General features: G+C 39.2%; 1 protein-coding gene across 6 annotated transcripts in view; it reads right to left on the reverse strand.

Moving 5' to 3' along the window:
* Positions 1 to 16,191, reverse strand: part of LOC129808762 (rap guanine nucleotide exchange factor 2) — a 44,997-nt gene that overhangs the window by 16,835 nt on the left and 11,971 nt on the right. For 4 of the 6 annotated variants that reach the window (XM_055858594.1, XM_055858596.1, XM_055858599.1 and 1 more), the window contains 3 exons: positions 8,977 to 9,052; positions 2,852 to 3,831; positions 661 to 2,728 (listed from right to left, as the gene is read on the reverse strand). In XM_055858594.1, the coding sequence (XP_055714569.1) occupies positions 661 to 2,728; positions 2,852 to 3,831; positions 8,977 to 9,052 (3,124 nt within the window). Of the gene's footprint in view, positions 1 to 660; positions 2,729 to 2,851; positions 3,832 to 8,976; positions 9,053 to 9,186; positions 10,000 to 16,191 lie in introns of those variants that run through there. The other 2 variants (XM_055858595.1, XM_055858593.1) reach the window with 2 other exon arrangements.

Raw genomic sequence — 16,191 nt, forward strand, 5'->3', positions numbered from 1 at the left:
TGAGCTTAAAAACACGCACAGCTCAATCATAAAATGATTCAAATTGAGCTTAAAAACACGCACAGCTCAATCATAAAATGGTTCAAATTGAGCTTAAAAACACGCACAGCTCAATCATAAAATGGTTCAAATTGAGCTTAAAAACACGCACAGCTCAATCATAAAATGGTTCAAATTGAGCTTAAAAACACGCACAGCTCAATCATAAAATGGTTCAAATTGAGCTTAAAAACACGCACAGCTCAATCATAAAATGGTTCAAATTGAGCTTAAAAACACGCACAGCTCAATCATAAAATGGTTCAAATTGAGCTTAAAAACACGCACAGCTCAATCATAAAATGGTTCAAATTGAGCTTAAAAACACGCACAGCTCAATCATAAAATGGTTCAAATTGAGCTTAAAAACACGCACAGCTCAATCATAAAATGGTTCAAATTGAGCTTAAAAACACGCACAGCTCAATCATAAAATGGTTCAAATTGAGCTTAAAAACACGCACAGCTCAATCATAAAATGGTTCAAATTGAGCTTAAAAACACGCACAGCTCAATCATAAAATGGTTCAAATTGAGCTTAAAAACACGCACAGCTCAATCATAAAAACAGCTGAGAATGTGAAAAAGAGATGTATTTATTATTGTCATAGAGAGTCTTACCTTTGCAATCATTCGGAGTTTCTCAAAATTTATGAGTCCTTCGATGCGTGAATCATTACCCAAATGGATAAATGTGAGATCCTTCTTGACCACTGGATAAAATGGTATAATTGGATGTTGTGTTACAAGTTCAGCTGATACCAATTGACGATATTTTGACATATTGCGACTTGGATCCATTAATTCTTGCAAATCACCAAATAATTTCTGATATTTTGACGGTAATTTATCCCATGTTGATCTCAAACGACTAACAGCTGCATGACCAAGACCCGATACAATGGCAAACATTGAATTAAAATTTCGACATTCTTTGCAGTGTCTTGCAACTTTTATAAATTGCTTAATTATCTTCATACGACGTACTATATTGCCTTCACTGCAGATTTCTGTTACTACCCAAAACATCTCACGATTTACCAATTCGGCAAATTGCTGTAGCATTGGTGTACCGTATGGTGATTTTAGATCAAATAGATCATCAACATATTCTGTACTTTCAATCTGACGAAATATACCAAAATCTTGAAATGTCAATTGCATTGCCACTTCATTGGCATTGAGTTGGAGAAAGTGTACGGCATTTTCACGTATAAGTTCACCAGCTACATCATCGGGTACGAGTGTTTCACTAATACCATTTGTTTTCAGATAGTATCTAGCTGATAAACCAATACGTTCTGCTAGATTTTGCATTTGATCGGGTAGACGACGTTGTTTAACCATTCCACCATCGCCAACACTAACTTCACATAGGGAAAAATTTGAACTTGTCTCATGTATACCAAATTCCTGAAGTGCTAGCATTACCACTTCATGTGCTGTTGTTTCTTTGTGCACAAGGAGATACTTGCACGTTTGATCGGCTTTGAAGACTTTAAGAACGTGCTCTGGATAGTCAGTTGATCGACTATCATCGTAGTATGTTGCACTTAGATCTGGATTACTTTGACTGTGAAACATTCCTGCAGTTGTTGTAGTTGCTGCTGCAGTACCACTTCCCGGGGTGACAACTGATGCTGTTCCAGCTGTAACACTCTGAGATGATCCAGAACTCGTACTACTACTATCACCGCCGCCAATTGTCATTGCAACTGATGGAACAGGTGGCGGTGATTCAGCCTCAATGCTACCACTTTCACTGGCCAGTAACAGTGAATTCTTCGGCAAGAGATTCATCTTAATCAGAGCCTTCTGTAGTCGTCTTTTTGGTGCCAATGTCATAAAGCCACTCTTAACAGTTGCAGGTGGTGCAGAAAGTGGTCCACCACTCGATACACCACCCTGTGTCATCGTTACCGTCCTCTGTGCTGCACCATCAGCCTGATCGACACCCATCAAATCAGCTGCTGATAGCCTAGCTCTCGGATCTGCCAAATCCGGCACCATACGTCGTCTCGGTGGTCTCGATCTCTGTGGACTGAGACACTCAGGTGTTCCCAGCATTTCCCTAAATGCCAAAAGATTACTCCTCAGTGTAACACACAAATGTGTCGTACTCTTCAGCAATTCCATCGCCCTCCCAATTGTCACATGTTCCAAACTCTGTCCATTGACCTCAAGGATCTGATCACCTCTCTTAAAACCCACCTCATCAGCCTTACTTCTCCGTTCAACACCAACAACAAACACCCCAAGACCACCTCTTTCACTTCCACCACCAATTTCAAAATTCAATGCTTCATCCCGTGACGATCTAGTCAAAGTGACCACTCTTGTTCTAGCCTTAGCAGCACATGCAATATGCAATAGTCTCAATTGTCCCTCCATGGCCTTCTTCTCGAGACCAGCTTCAAAGGACTCAAGAAATTCCATCATGTGTCCGTCAAATTCAAAATCAGTAAAATGATTGTTAACCCAAAGGATAACAGTTCGTGTAACACGATCACGTATCTCATTGGCTGTGGCAGAAGTCATTTGTGGTGATGTATCTTCATTTTCAAACCACGTCAGTAGTTGCTGTGCCACTTGATTGGGATTCTCAATGAATGTCCGGTAAGTCAGGAGGAAATCCTCAACGTACGTTGGATCTGTCATACTATTCTCCTCAATTAGCTGTAACATCAATCTGCAAATAACAAATATCATGATTAGATTAGAAGAAACAGAAGGAATCGAAGGGGTTAGTTTTGGTGTGACATCAAAATTTGGAGGAAAAAAAAAAAACAATCAAAAAGAAAGAGTGACTTACCTTTCTGGTGTTCCACGAATAACAACATGTCCTCTCCTTGTTCCAGCATCCAAAACACCATGCCTCAGTTCCGTTATCATTACCAATTGTCCATTGTCTTCGTGCCTCTTGGTATTCTCTTCACCCTGATGCTGAATCCTGTAGTAGTCTGTCTGTGTGATACAGACAAACTGACAATCATCGCATTTTGTCCTCATAACACCATGATGATACAATTTATCCATTGTTGGCAATATCCCAAAACTATCACCAACCTGAAGTTCTTCATGATCACCATTTGTATGTTCAATCTCAACATGACCATTTATCAATACCGACCACGAATCCAATTCTTCACCATCATTCATCACCATGGTACCAGCCTTTTCGACCACAGCAAATACCATGACACTGCACAGAGCACGACGTACAGCCAGAGTTAGACTGGTGAATGCTTTGAGTTTCTGTGTAAATTCCAACAATGTCTCAATATCATCATCAGTTCTGTCCGTTGGATCTTTCTCCAGGCACTCCCTAACTGTATCCCGGACAGTTAAACTATCCATACTCTCAGCTAGATCTTCCTCATCTGAATCCACAACACTCTCCACCAAACCCGACAGATCCACCTCATCGGCATCAATTGATGAACTATGAACTGACGTCATGGTGTCTGATCCACTGTATGCTGAACTTGTATCACTCGAATGACTGCCCCTATTGCACTTTTGATACAGTTCAGGTCGTGATTGATGCGATTGCTGTTGTTGTTGTTGTTGTTGCTGCTGCTGCTGCCCTCCTGCGGTACCCAAATCAACATCCGATGTATAAATGATATTGAAGGCTGATGCACCACCAGCCCGAATTTGCTGTCCAGCCGCCAAATGATCCATTCCAACAATCCGATCACATCGATTTCTCGTCACTTTTGCCGTCGACGGGGACAAATGATTGGCCGTTGTACCCAAACTTCCTGCATTTGACACTTCCGGATAGTCAATCTGACACACAAAAAAAAATAACAGAGATAAGGGTAAATGCCAAATACTTATTATTATTATTATTATTAGAATAAAAACACCATAAATAGGGAGCAACCCTCTTACAATAGTGTGGCAGAAATAATAAAAAAAAGTCAAACAGAAGAAAAATAGTGAATAAGAAAATGAAAAGAAAAAAAAAAGTAAAGGATGATAAAGCTTAATGACCAAGCCCAGGCTGGAAATATCTTTGAATTCCCTGCTGAGATACACGGACCTCACGGGGCAGGGAATTGTACAAAAATACTCCCCTGACAAAGAGTGTGCGTTTGAAAGTGTCTTGCGAAGCTTTCGGGACTATAAATCCCCGAACCCTAACGGAACCCCCCCTCGTCAAGAGGGAAGCCAGGTATTCAGGGCAACCACTCATTACCAGACGGTGAAGAAAAATTAGGGCACGCATCTGAAGGAAGGATGGAAAATCACAACCAACAAAAAACGTCCCTGTGAGGAGAAATGTGGTCACGAGGACCCAGAGCACAAATATACCTTATGCAATTATTGAATGCAACTGTTAACCTGTGGATGGTCTCACAGTCAGCCAAGAAGAAGAGCTCAGCTCCATAAGAAAAAATAGGAAGTAAAAGCGCTCGCGAAAGGAGCAGGCGAGTGTCATAGGGTGTGATGTCCCGGTTGCGTCGAAGGGTGTACAAGGAATAGTTAATTTTACGGCAAATGGAAGTAGCATGATCAGACCAAGATAAAGTTTTGTTAAAAACGATACCAAGATTCTTTACCTGATCAGCATACGGGATGATTTCTCCGTGAAGGAGGAGAGGGCATGAAGGAGGATTGGCTGATCTCTTTTTAGAGATAACAATGGCTTGGGACTTTTTGGGATTTAGTAGAAGTCCATTCACGGTCGACCAGTGCTCGATACGCGCTAGATTTTCATTCATAAGTTCAAAAGCCATGGAAGGATTGGAAGGATCACCTTCCACATACACTTGCAGGTCATCCGCATATAAATGATACGAACAACCAGGGGCATGACATTTCCTATGTTTCCCATATGTTTCTAGCGTGCCGAAAAAGCTTTTGGGTTTATTAACTGTTTTCTGTCATTGTAGAATGAATTAACAAAAAATATAAATGCAAAATAAAAGCCAATTTAATAACGAAAAAGCAACCGAAAACCCCAATTTGGCAACCTACGTAGTTTTGGAGATATCTCGTGAAATATGTACGAAATCAGGGAAAAATGTACACTAAAACTGGTCGCATTTTTCAGAGCTAATGTCACTCCCCTGCGAACAACCATGCAGTGCGGATGGAAGGTCGTTTATGAAGAGAGAAAATAGTAAGGGTCCAAGTATAGAACCCTGGCCAATTCCCTTAGACAGAGAGGCAGATGAAGACGTTTGGTCAGCATATTTGACAAATTGTGAGCGTTCGCTAAAGTAGGAACGGATAAGCGAGACCGCGGAAGAGGAAAATTTGAAGAGATTGAAAAGTTTGAAGCAAATTAGATCATGCGGTAAACTATCGAACGCCCTTGGTGAAGTCTAGCAAAACCAACACTACAAAGCGGTTGCGATCGATGGCCTCCGATATATCATAGTTTACTTTAAGAAGGGCAGAAACAGTGCTGTGGCCTCTGCGAAAGCCAGACTGGTTCGCACAGAGCAAATTATTATTGAACAAGTGAAGAGAGATTTGCTCATGAAGTAGAAATTCAAAAGCTTTTGAAAGACAGGATAGTAGGCTAATAGGCCTGAAATCGGGTGGAGAGGCAAGGTTAGAAACTTTAGGAATGGGAACTACAAGAGCAGATTTCCAAGAGTATGGGAAAGAAGAAGTGGTTATGATGTGATTGAAAACATCGGTGAGCACTGGGAGGAGTACCGGAAGAATAATTTTAATGAAATCAAGGGAAACGCCATCACACCCCATGGCATTTGACCTGACACGGGAAATAGCGTAGGCCACGTTCGAATGAGAGACGCAACTGAAGCTAAAACCCTCCCAGGGAGCAGAAGGGAGAGGGGGACAGTGTACTGTACCTGATAGAGTTAGTGGAAAAATATCGATTTAGCTCATCGGCAGATATAGGTTTACTGGCTGAGGAGTCCACGGAAGGACGAAGGCCAAGTTGTTTTATGTTCGACCAAAGTTCCTTAGGTGGGAGCTTGTGGTCAAGTTTTTTAAAGAAGTATTTCTTTTTGGCTTTTCTAATGACACCACAGACTTTATTGCGGAGACGTTTAAAGGCTATCCTATCCTCAGAAGAACCTGAGCGTTTCCATTTTCTGAATGCCGCATCACGATGCTTAATATGGGTTAGAATAGTGTCATTAATCCAGGGAGTTATGAGGGAAGGTACAAGCACACGTTTTTTATGAACAACAGTATTAAACAAGGTATTAACACTTTCTGTCAAGAGTTCCACCTTCTCAGAGGAAGATGGCGAGAGATAGACAGGGTACCAATCCATCTCCAAAGCGGCAGAAATTGCCATTATTGATACATTGTATTACAGAAAGAAAAACTTCCCGGCCGGAACAAAAGCTAAAACCCTCCCAGGGAGCAGAAGGGAGAGGGGGACAGTGTACTGTACCTGATAGAGTTAGTGGAAAAATATCGATTTAGCTCATCGGCAGATATAGGTTTACTGGCTGAGGAGTCCACGGAAGGACGAAGGCCAAGTTGTTTTATGTTCGACCAAAGTTCCTTAGGTGGGAGCTTGTGGTCAAGTTTTTTAAAGAAGTATTTCTTTTTGGCTTTTCTAATGACACCACAGACTTTATTGCGGAGACGTTTAAAGGCTATCCTATCCTCAGAAGAACCTGAGCGTTTCCATTTTCTGAATGCCGCATCACGATGCTTAATATGGGTTAGAATAGTGTCATTAATCCAGGGAGTTATGAGGGAAGGTACAAGCACACGTTTTTTATGAACAACAGTATTAAACAAGGTATTAACACTTTCTGTCAAGAGTTCCACCTTCTCAGAGGAAGATGGCGAGAGATAGACAGGGTACCAATCCATCTCCAAAGCGGCAGAAATTGCCAATCGGAGTTATTACATATTTATCTGATATTAGTTTTAAGAAAATCGGAGTTCGATTTATATTATATATGTCACACATAAATATGTGATACTTTGCCAACTTCACTCCATAGTGACTGTTCCACATTTCCACAAATTGTTCTACAAATTAAAACACAGTAGACATCTTTTAGTTTTCATTTGATATCTATGCAGCAACGTTCCTTGTTTAGGAAAAAAGGTAAAAAAAGATATTGTGAAATTTAAGTGAAATTATTGTAAAGCGAAGAGAATGTAGAAAAGGAAACATCTTTTAAACAATGCATATCATTTCTTCCAGGATTTCTATTCAAGAGCCAATCATACAAGTTATCATCACAGACTGTGACTATTAGAAACTAATTTCCAGGTACAACTTCCTATTAGAGACGAACAATGAAAAGAAAATCTGAAATTTCAAAGTCCTATTTTTAGAAATTAATTAAATTAAATAACGATATTAAAGACAAAATCCCGGTTAAGGGATATCACACCTCTACCATTTTTTTTATTTACGTTTTTGCATATGCTGGAAAGATAGATAGATTTCCTCTTAGACCGTCTGCGGCTACCGTCGACTTCACAACTGACCTCAACGGGAAAGACGGCAGAAAATCCCGAATCATTGGTCGTATGAGCCATTGTTACTTTCACAATTCATGATTAGTTTATATTACATGAATGTGTTTTGAGAAGCGTTGCAGATAGAAAGAGATCAGTCTCAGCATAGTCTCCTGGGAGGAGTACGTATTTCTCGGGACTATGTCGGGGATAGGAAAGGGTGATGGGGTGAAAGGTTTTAGTGTATTACGTCTCTTCAAAAGTATTCTTCTAAAAGATCGATTTACGCTTCTGAGGACTTTTACAAAATGAGAAACGAAAAGGAACATTTGTAATGTTTAATGTTTGCGTAATTTTGAAGAGATCTAAGTGATGGGGACTTCCTTAAAAAAAAAACATTTTGGAGGTTTATTTAGATAGTGTCCTTGCTCTAAAGATGATTAAAAGTGGCTTTGGAAATTTCGAAAAATAGGGATTTATTCTTCGAAATATCAATTCCATTTTAAACGGTCTCTAATATTGATAACTCACTTTGATTGATAACACTTTGTAATAGTGATATTGTCCTTGGGTTCTCATACTATTTTTTTCTATTGCTAGGGTCAAGTGATTTACGAAAATACTTATCATTTTGATTTCATTTTGTTTTTGCGCCTAGAATCTAGGTAAAACCGTTTTTGCCATTTTTTTTGATGGTTGGGTACCTATATCTTCGATTCTGATGAACCGTTATATTTCTTAATATGAGAACATTTGTTCTCCTTTAATTATCCTTTCCTTCGTCGTCAAATTTTCATCAGGCCAAAAATACCTATTTGGGTAAATAATTTGTCTATTGAATATTTAATTGCACTTGTGGAATACATAAAATTTGTATTTAGTCAATTAATATTTCATTTTACAATTATTTTTGTATAAAAATGAGGCATGGCGAGAAGTGGTAATATTCTGGAATTGATTTTACCACCTGTCGCCATATCTTTTCAATAGGCGACGCTAACTTCACTTCGTCCATTCTCAGTTGTCAAATCTGCATTGTTTACTTTCTGCAAAAGCCCCATAATTTGATTTCTCAAATAAAAGTGAAGAAAAATCATTTAAAGAGAGTAATAATAAAGTGATCAGAAGGAAAGAGAAATGGTGAATGTATTCTTTTCATAGCATTGCCTAAAATAACCGAGTGTGGTTCTTTTCAAGTGGATGGCGAGAAGTGGTTACAAATTTTACAAAACTGGCGAAAAGTGGTAAAAAGTGGCGACGAAATGGTTATTTTTGCATTGTTAATAAAAATCAGTTTCTTAAGTAGTCCAGTGTTATGTTCTAGGATTATTGTTTTCACGTATCTAGAGCCAATACATCTAAGTAACTTTGTGTCAAATTTGACTTATCTTGTAACAAGGATTCAAAAGTTATGATTAAATGAATTTATTTTTTTCCTAAACATGGCGATAGCCGGTTATTCCACCCTATGTACTTTCTTTAATTCAGCTAAAGGGAGATTCTTTTTTTTGTACTTACAACAATCATTTCAGATGTCTCCAGGACGAAACATTCGCTCGGACGTCGACATGTGCCGCCATTCCTTTTGCCAAAACTGCAAAAAAAACAAAACAGAAGAATTGGCGATTAGAGTTTGCTATTTTGATCTAAACTTAAGTCTAAATTCAGGGGCTATGTATTTTTTTTTTTTTTTGAAGGTGAAAAAGAACACACAGAGAGAGGACACACCAGGATATTCTATCTGGTTTTTCAGCCAGAGATCGTCCTCTGGACAATTGACGACGCCACGAATCACTGCTACCCTCTGAAATACACGGTGACGTTGCCTTACGTTCTCTCCGGATCTTATTCGGATGACATTCGCCCCGGGGAGCATGGAAACTATTCCAGCGACGCATTGAATCACCAGGTGGTGGCCTTCGGGCAGCTAAACGCAATGTTGCACCAAGTGGACGTCTCCTTTCCACCCTATCGCAATCCTCATCCAAATCTTCATCTTCCGTCGATGTACGACTCTCACGACGACTACCACAGGTACTGCCAATTGTTAGGCTCCTGAAGAAATGCTTTTGCATACCTTCAGGCTACTAAATCACAAAATTCGACACAACAACAATTTCTTCATACCACATAGAAATACCCCCCCTGCCCCTTTCCCGCCCTCGCACACAAAATAATATTCTCAGTAGGTGGTACAGTAGGCTATAAATAGCCCGAGCACCAGCTGAAGTATCATCCTCATTTTCTTCTTCTTCCTTTTTTTCCCCCTGCAAACTTTCACTCAATTGCACTTTCCAATCAAATAATCTTTCTAAAAGCACTCTCCGCGCCGAAAGTTAGGCAATAATCCTATGCCAAAATCTTGGCAAAGCCGTACAGCAAAATGAAAACAAAAAAACTAATTTCTCTCAAGTATCTCCTCAAAAACTCCACCAAATAAATTTGACAAAAGGTAGATTAATAAAATGACAAGTCCTTCTAAACTCAACAAAACATCCCACTTTGCTCTCATTTGACACAAAATCACCTTCAATATCAACTTAATTTCAGGTGCAAACAGTCCAGGGAGAGATAAGACACAGAGAGAGAGCAAGAGAGAGAGAGAAAACTGTTGCATACTTTTGTAAAATTAAAAGAAAGAAAAAAAGAAAAATTAAATAAAATATATTGAAATTGGAATCTGATAATTTTTGGTCTTAAAAAAAAAATAATTTAAAAAAAAGTAAGTAAGAAAAACTAATTAAAAATAGCAAAAAAATTAAATAGAGAAAATATTTATTAAAAAAAAAAAGAAGAATATGAGAGAGAATCATCGTGGAATGTTTTTGCAGGACATGCGCACAGGTAAAGTTCAAAAGGACACAGTCAAGCCAAAAGTTCGTAGGCAATTTCACGGAGAAACTCAATTACAAAGAGAATTTAATAAAACTTCAAATAATATAAGTAAGGGGTCAATTCCCAATAACATGTGTTATGTTGATAACACCTCCGAGGAATTTTCCTTAAGTGATATTTGGAGAGTTTTAACTTAACACATAAGTGTTTTGGAGACCTAGTAACAGAGCCATCTATTGTAAGTTTTTCGAGCAAAAGCGCCACCTCATATGAGATAATTGTCTGGAAAATGTCACTTTTACGTGGGAAAAGATGTCTTGTGTCACAGTTGTAAACACTCTGAGCCTAATCACAAGTAGCTTTTGATTCTCCAATAGTGTCTTGGATGAAAGGTAAATGGAACTCTATTTGCACAAAAAGTCGTTAAAGTTCGAAGAATTCAAATTCAATTTCGAATTTTCATACTAAATTTTCGAACAAGTTGGGGAAAATTTATGAAATATCACACTAAAAAGCTCTCAAAAGAGTTACTCAGTGATTATGGAGTGATTAAATACTGGGGCGAGAAAAGTAAACGTCGTTGTTCAGTTATTTTCCTCGCAACAATGTGAAGACCGTCACATTTTGACACTTGAGCACTTCGAAATTCGAACAGGATGTAACTTCCGCCACCTTGCGAAAGTATTAAGAAGTAAGAAAGTCTCTTTTTTGGATCTTCAAATAGATTTTCGAATTTTTCAAGATCTACTTCTGTACGGAAAGACCAAATACTCTCCATCTTAAAGATCAAATAATTATTATGACTGAGGCAAATTTCAGCCAGTATATTTTTCCGATTTCTGGTTAGTATAAAAATCTATCAAGTTAAAAAAGAACCACTCAACTTAAACAATAGATGTACATAGGCGACGCAGAGGAAGCGATTGTCTTCAGCGGCAATCCAAATTATGAGGTTAGAACACAGAAAAAAAGGCAACCGAGAACAACAGCAGACCAATTTGATTCATATATTGAATTTGCTTCAAAAAACATGTGTGTTTTGAATACTTTGGACAAGGAATATGCTCGAAAATAGAGAATTATAGCTACAGAGATCTACTTTTTCGGCATAATTTTTCTTTTGTCGATTTTGGAGCAACCAGAGGTGCTTCTTTTCTTGATCATATGCTGGTGCCCACAAATGACTTTCCACGGATTTTACGCGCACTTACTCATCCCATTCCGGGGATCTCTGATCATGATCTCATTCTAGGGGCTTATAATTATAAAATACCAAAACCTCCAGTTACTATTGTTTCTTTACCAAATTTTCGTGCTGTGACTCCTGAAAGTCTTTTTTGTGGAGCCTGTGCAGTACCTTGGAGGGATCTTGATCTTCATTCCTGTCCCTCTGTAAAGCCCAAAATAGACATAGGGATTGGCTTAGGGATCAGCCCGAAAAATGAGGATTGGTGTCGATACACTCAAGGATCAGACCATAATTTGGAGGATCAGGCTGATCTTCTAAATTCATGAGGTCTAGTGAAATTACGGGGATTAGGCGATATCAGCACCAGTGCTAAGTATAAAAAGCTTCACTTTGGGTGGTTTTGGGTGCTTTTCGAAATGTCAATTGGATGAAATAAACATGGAGAGAAATAGTACGCAATGTTGCAAATTCTTAAAATGCATTAAGATTAGAGTAATAGGAAGGCCAGAGTGCGCTTTTCTGTGCGAAAAACCCTTGATATTGCACTTAAGAAGTCTTTAAGCGATCAAAATGTGCGCATTTAATAGAAATTTACACTGAAGACGCTAATCCTTAATCCTAAATCCTCAGTTTATGATAGTTTGGGCTGATCCTTTACCGCCAAATTTTTCGAGCTGAGTATTCTGCAGGATCAGCCTGTGTCTATTTTCGGCATAAGGTCTGAGGTGCTATCCCATTTCCTTGATTGTCTGATCAGGGAGGTGGTTCCCACTCGAAGGGTTGTGCTTCGCAATCCAGTCAATCCTTGGTTCAACCTGAAAATTCTTAACATGTTAAAATGCAGAGATCGGGCCTATTCTAGATGGCGTAGAACAGGCTGCGAGATGTCTCGCGCTAATTTTTTGAGACTTCGGAGGCAAGCTAAGTATCTCATCAGGAGGGAGAAAAAACAATACTTTTTCAAACACTTGGACCCAAATCTGCCTCCGAGAACCCTGTGGAGAAACATTAGGCAATTGGGTCTAATCCTGATCACCTGTTTTCGCCTGAAGAGCTTAATCTTCATTTCGCGTCCATTAGCAGTGTGTCCCAAGATGACACGGGTACATTCCTTCCTGCGCTTTTCTGCAATGGGTTCTTCTTCCGTCACCTAATTGTGACAGAGGTCACGGCTGTGTTCTCTAGACTTGATTCTAAAGTTCTAATGCCCCTGGAATAGATGGCGTTCCGGCATCTTTTCTTAAACAACTCCTTCCCTTAATTCAGGAGCTTATCACTGATCTTTTCAATCAGATTATTACCATGTCAATCTATCCCGAAAACTGGAAAACTGCTCTGGTAATCCCTCAATAGCAAAAGTTGCTAATCCTCTTACTGGCTCGGACTTTCGTCCGATATCTTTATTACCTGTGCTCTCTAAGGTCTTTGAATTCCTCCTGTCTGCTCAGATCACGGAATACTTTAATTCTCGGAGTCTTTTCTGTGAGTTTCAGTCCGGGTTCCGTAGGGGACATGGCACTGTGAGCGCCCTTCTTCGGGTTGTCCATGATATTTCTCAGGCCTTGGACAACTCACAGTTTGCAGTCCTAGTTCTTTTGGACTTCAGCAAAGCATTCGACAGCTTACCTCATGGTCGATTGTTATGGAAGTTGTCAAACCACTACGGATTTTGCTCATCTGCCATCTCTTTGGTATGTTCATACTTTCATGAGCGTAAGCAGAGAGTTAAGTTCAATGGGCAAATCTCCTCTATTAAGACTCTTGCTCGAGGTATTGGTCAAGGTTCGATTCTAGGACCTTTACTATTCTCAATCTTTATTAATGACTTACCTGAAGTTCTTGTTTCTTCTCATTACCACCTTTATGCAGATGATTTACAAATATATGACTACGGCAAATTTGGGCTTGGTCTGTAGAGAATGGCTTGGCACTTAACCCTGGCAAATCCCAGGCCATTGTTATTTCGAAGAGAGACACTGGGATTCCGCTGCCAGTATTGAGTATTGGAGGCACTCCCATTCCATATAGCCAATCGGTCAGGGACCTGGGTGTGATCATAAATGGGGATCTGACTTGGTCGGATCACGTGTCTCAAGTATGCCATAGAGTTGGCTTTTCTTTGTACTCCCTGCGGCGGCATAGGGATCTTATTCCTACCGACACTCGGCTTTTGCTTGTCCGGTCTCTCATTATGTCGCACTTCACTTATGGCTGTGAGTTATTTTTTCAATCTGACGCTGAGTCTATTCGTAAGCTTGAAGTCTCCTACAATGACTGCCTACGATTTATTTACAATCTGAAGCGGGGTGACCATGTCTCCCCTGTATCTCGGTCTGTTGTGGGGTGTGACCTGCCTCAGTATCTTGAATTTAGAGCTATGCTCTTTATCCTACGCCTTTCTCTGACCTCGACTCCGTCCTACCTCTTCTGTCTGCTAAGTTGGGGGGCATCTGCCAGGTGTCGGTGTTTCATGGTGCCAAGATCGCGAAGTGCGAGTTTTCAACGAACTCTTTTTGTGCACGGGATTTACATTTATAACTCGATTCCACCTGCTTCCAGAACGTCTGAACTCTCTCTGCGGTCTTTTTACTTGGGTCGGGAAGTCTAAGATTTTTTTTTATCTCTTCTAATCTTGTTGTAACTTTTCTTTCTCTTTTGTTTTTTTTTTCTCTTTTTGTTCTTGTTTATAACTGTACGTGAGGGACTTAGAAGTCTATTGTATGGTTTCTTTAATAAATAAATAAATAAAAATAATGTAAAATGGAAGGAACTAACAGTGCAACTGAATTCGAAAGGTCCAGAACTTCCTACAGAGGAATGGCAAAGTCGAATGAGGAATTGGCAGTATCAGCTGGTGGGAAAGCAGAGGAAGAATGAAAGGTTGTTTGAAAGAGATAAAAGTGTTCTTCAGATTATTGGGAAGATCAGGGTTGTGGGAAGCTCTGAAGTCCCTGAAGTGAATATAGATGATTTCGAAAATGTAAGAGAGGAACGAATTGAACTTCCGGAAACACCAAGGCCAGGATTCGAATCATCTAATATTGCTCCAAATGGTGGACAAGAAGAAGTACCACGTAAGAGGAAACGATTCAGCAAAGGTTAGCATATTTTTTTTTAATATATGCAAACTTTAATTGCACTTACTTTTTTTTTTTAATTAGGCGATGAAATATCTGAGCTGGTATCTCTTGTGAAGGAGCAGGTAAAAGGGGACCAAGAACGAAGGCAAGTGGAAGCAGATCGTCTAAAAATCGAGGCAATGAATGCAGAGACTCTCAAGAAACTAGCTGAGGGAACAGTTGGTAATATCCAATGCAGTTAATATTTTTGCCCAATGCTTCGCCAAGATGCGTAATATTGAAAATCAGAGAAATGATATATCACATTAAAAACTGCATAAAAGAGTTCATCATTTGTTTGCTATGAAGGCTGTGTAAATGTAAATCTGATTCAAATTTCAATTTTCAGATATATTTCCTTCCAAGAAAGTGGTAAAATACAACCACAGAACGAGAAAAAGACATTAGATTCCCATGTAAAAGATATGTAGAATTTAATATAAAGTAGAAATCAATCTTGTCGTAAAGGCATTAGGTAGATAATATCGAAATAAAAATGAATTTAAAAAAATCACAAGTGTGTTTGCTTGAATTTAACTCATTTGCGTCTGAACATTCAATGAAAAATATGGACAGATACACTGGAAAAACATGTATTTTTAAACTATTTAAAAGCGCTAAATGTCCTATTCTTGTGAATGATTACAAACTATGAGAATGGCAAAATCAAGGATATTTTTGCAGGAATCCGGTTAATTCCAGGAATTGAAATCAATACTAAAAGATTTTTGATCAAGAAATCGGCTCGCTTGATATGCTACGATCCATTAAAGAGGGACTTCACTGCAAATTTCTGGCATATGAATCCCTTACTTCCCTTCCCAATATGCTAGTACATTGTGTCTTTGCATCACATGATCGTCTGCCTCCGGAATGTTTCCTTGATCTTGATTCTGAGTTTCTGGGAAAGGTATTCCTTCAAACTTCAATATGCTTGCTCCTGTTGCCCTTTTCCCTACGCAACGACAGCGCTCTTAACTAGCTGATTGCAATTGTAAAACTGCATAAATCCTGGCATATACGATCTATGATTCAGGGTTTCTGCCGTTTACCTGATGAGATCGGTCGTGGTAAGTCGGCGGCAGACGCAACCAAGCATTAATTGAGGAGAAATATATAAATTGAATTGAATTGAATTGAATTCATCTAATTGTACAATGTACAACACGCAATTGTGATAAATCCTGCCTTCTTTGGGTGATAGTTTAGTTTCCGGGCTCCATTGAGACACCGAAATGTTGATTTCAAAACACCGAATGCCCGTTCAACATTTTTCCGTGTTTCAACCTTGGAGTCTGTTAAACAGCACTTCATGTCTCTCAATGGGATTAGCATAGGGTACCAGCATCCAAGGCACAATGGGATACCCAGCATACCCCAGCAAATACATAGGATTCTCTGGTTTCCATTCTCTTTCCAAGAAATTTCGTACTTTTTAAGCACTGCCAAATTCCTGAGTCATGACATCCTCCTGGAAATTTTGCGTTGATGGACAGGAAGCATAACTCTGCGTCACATAAACTGTAAAACTTTTTACGGTTTTTGTAGTGCCGCGGATGATATTCAGGATCATTTTCTGGGGGAGCAATA

This window comes from Phlebotomus papatasi, chromosome 5, assembly GCF_024763615.1.
Source record: "Phlebotomus papatasi isolate M1 chromosome 5, Ppap_2.1, whole genome shotgun sequence".
NCBI lineage: Eukaryota > Metazoa > Arthropoda > Insecta > Diptera > Psychodidae > Phlebotomus > Phlebotomus papatasi.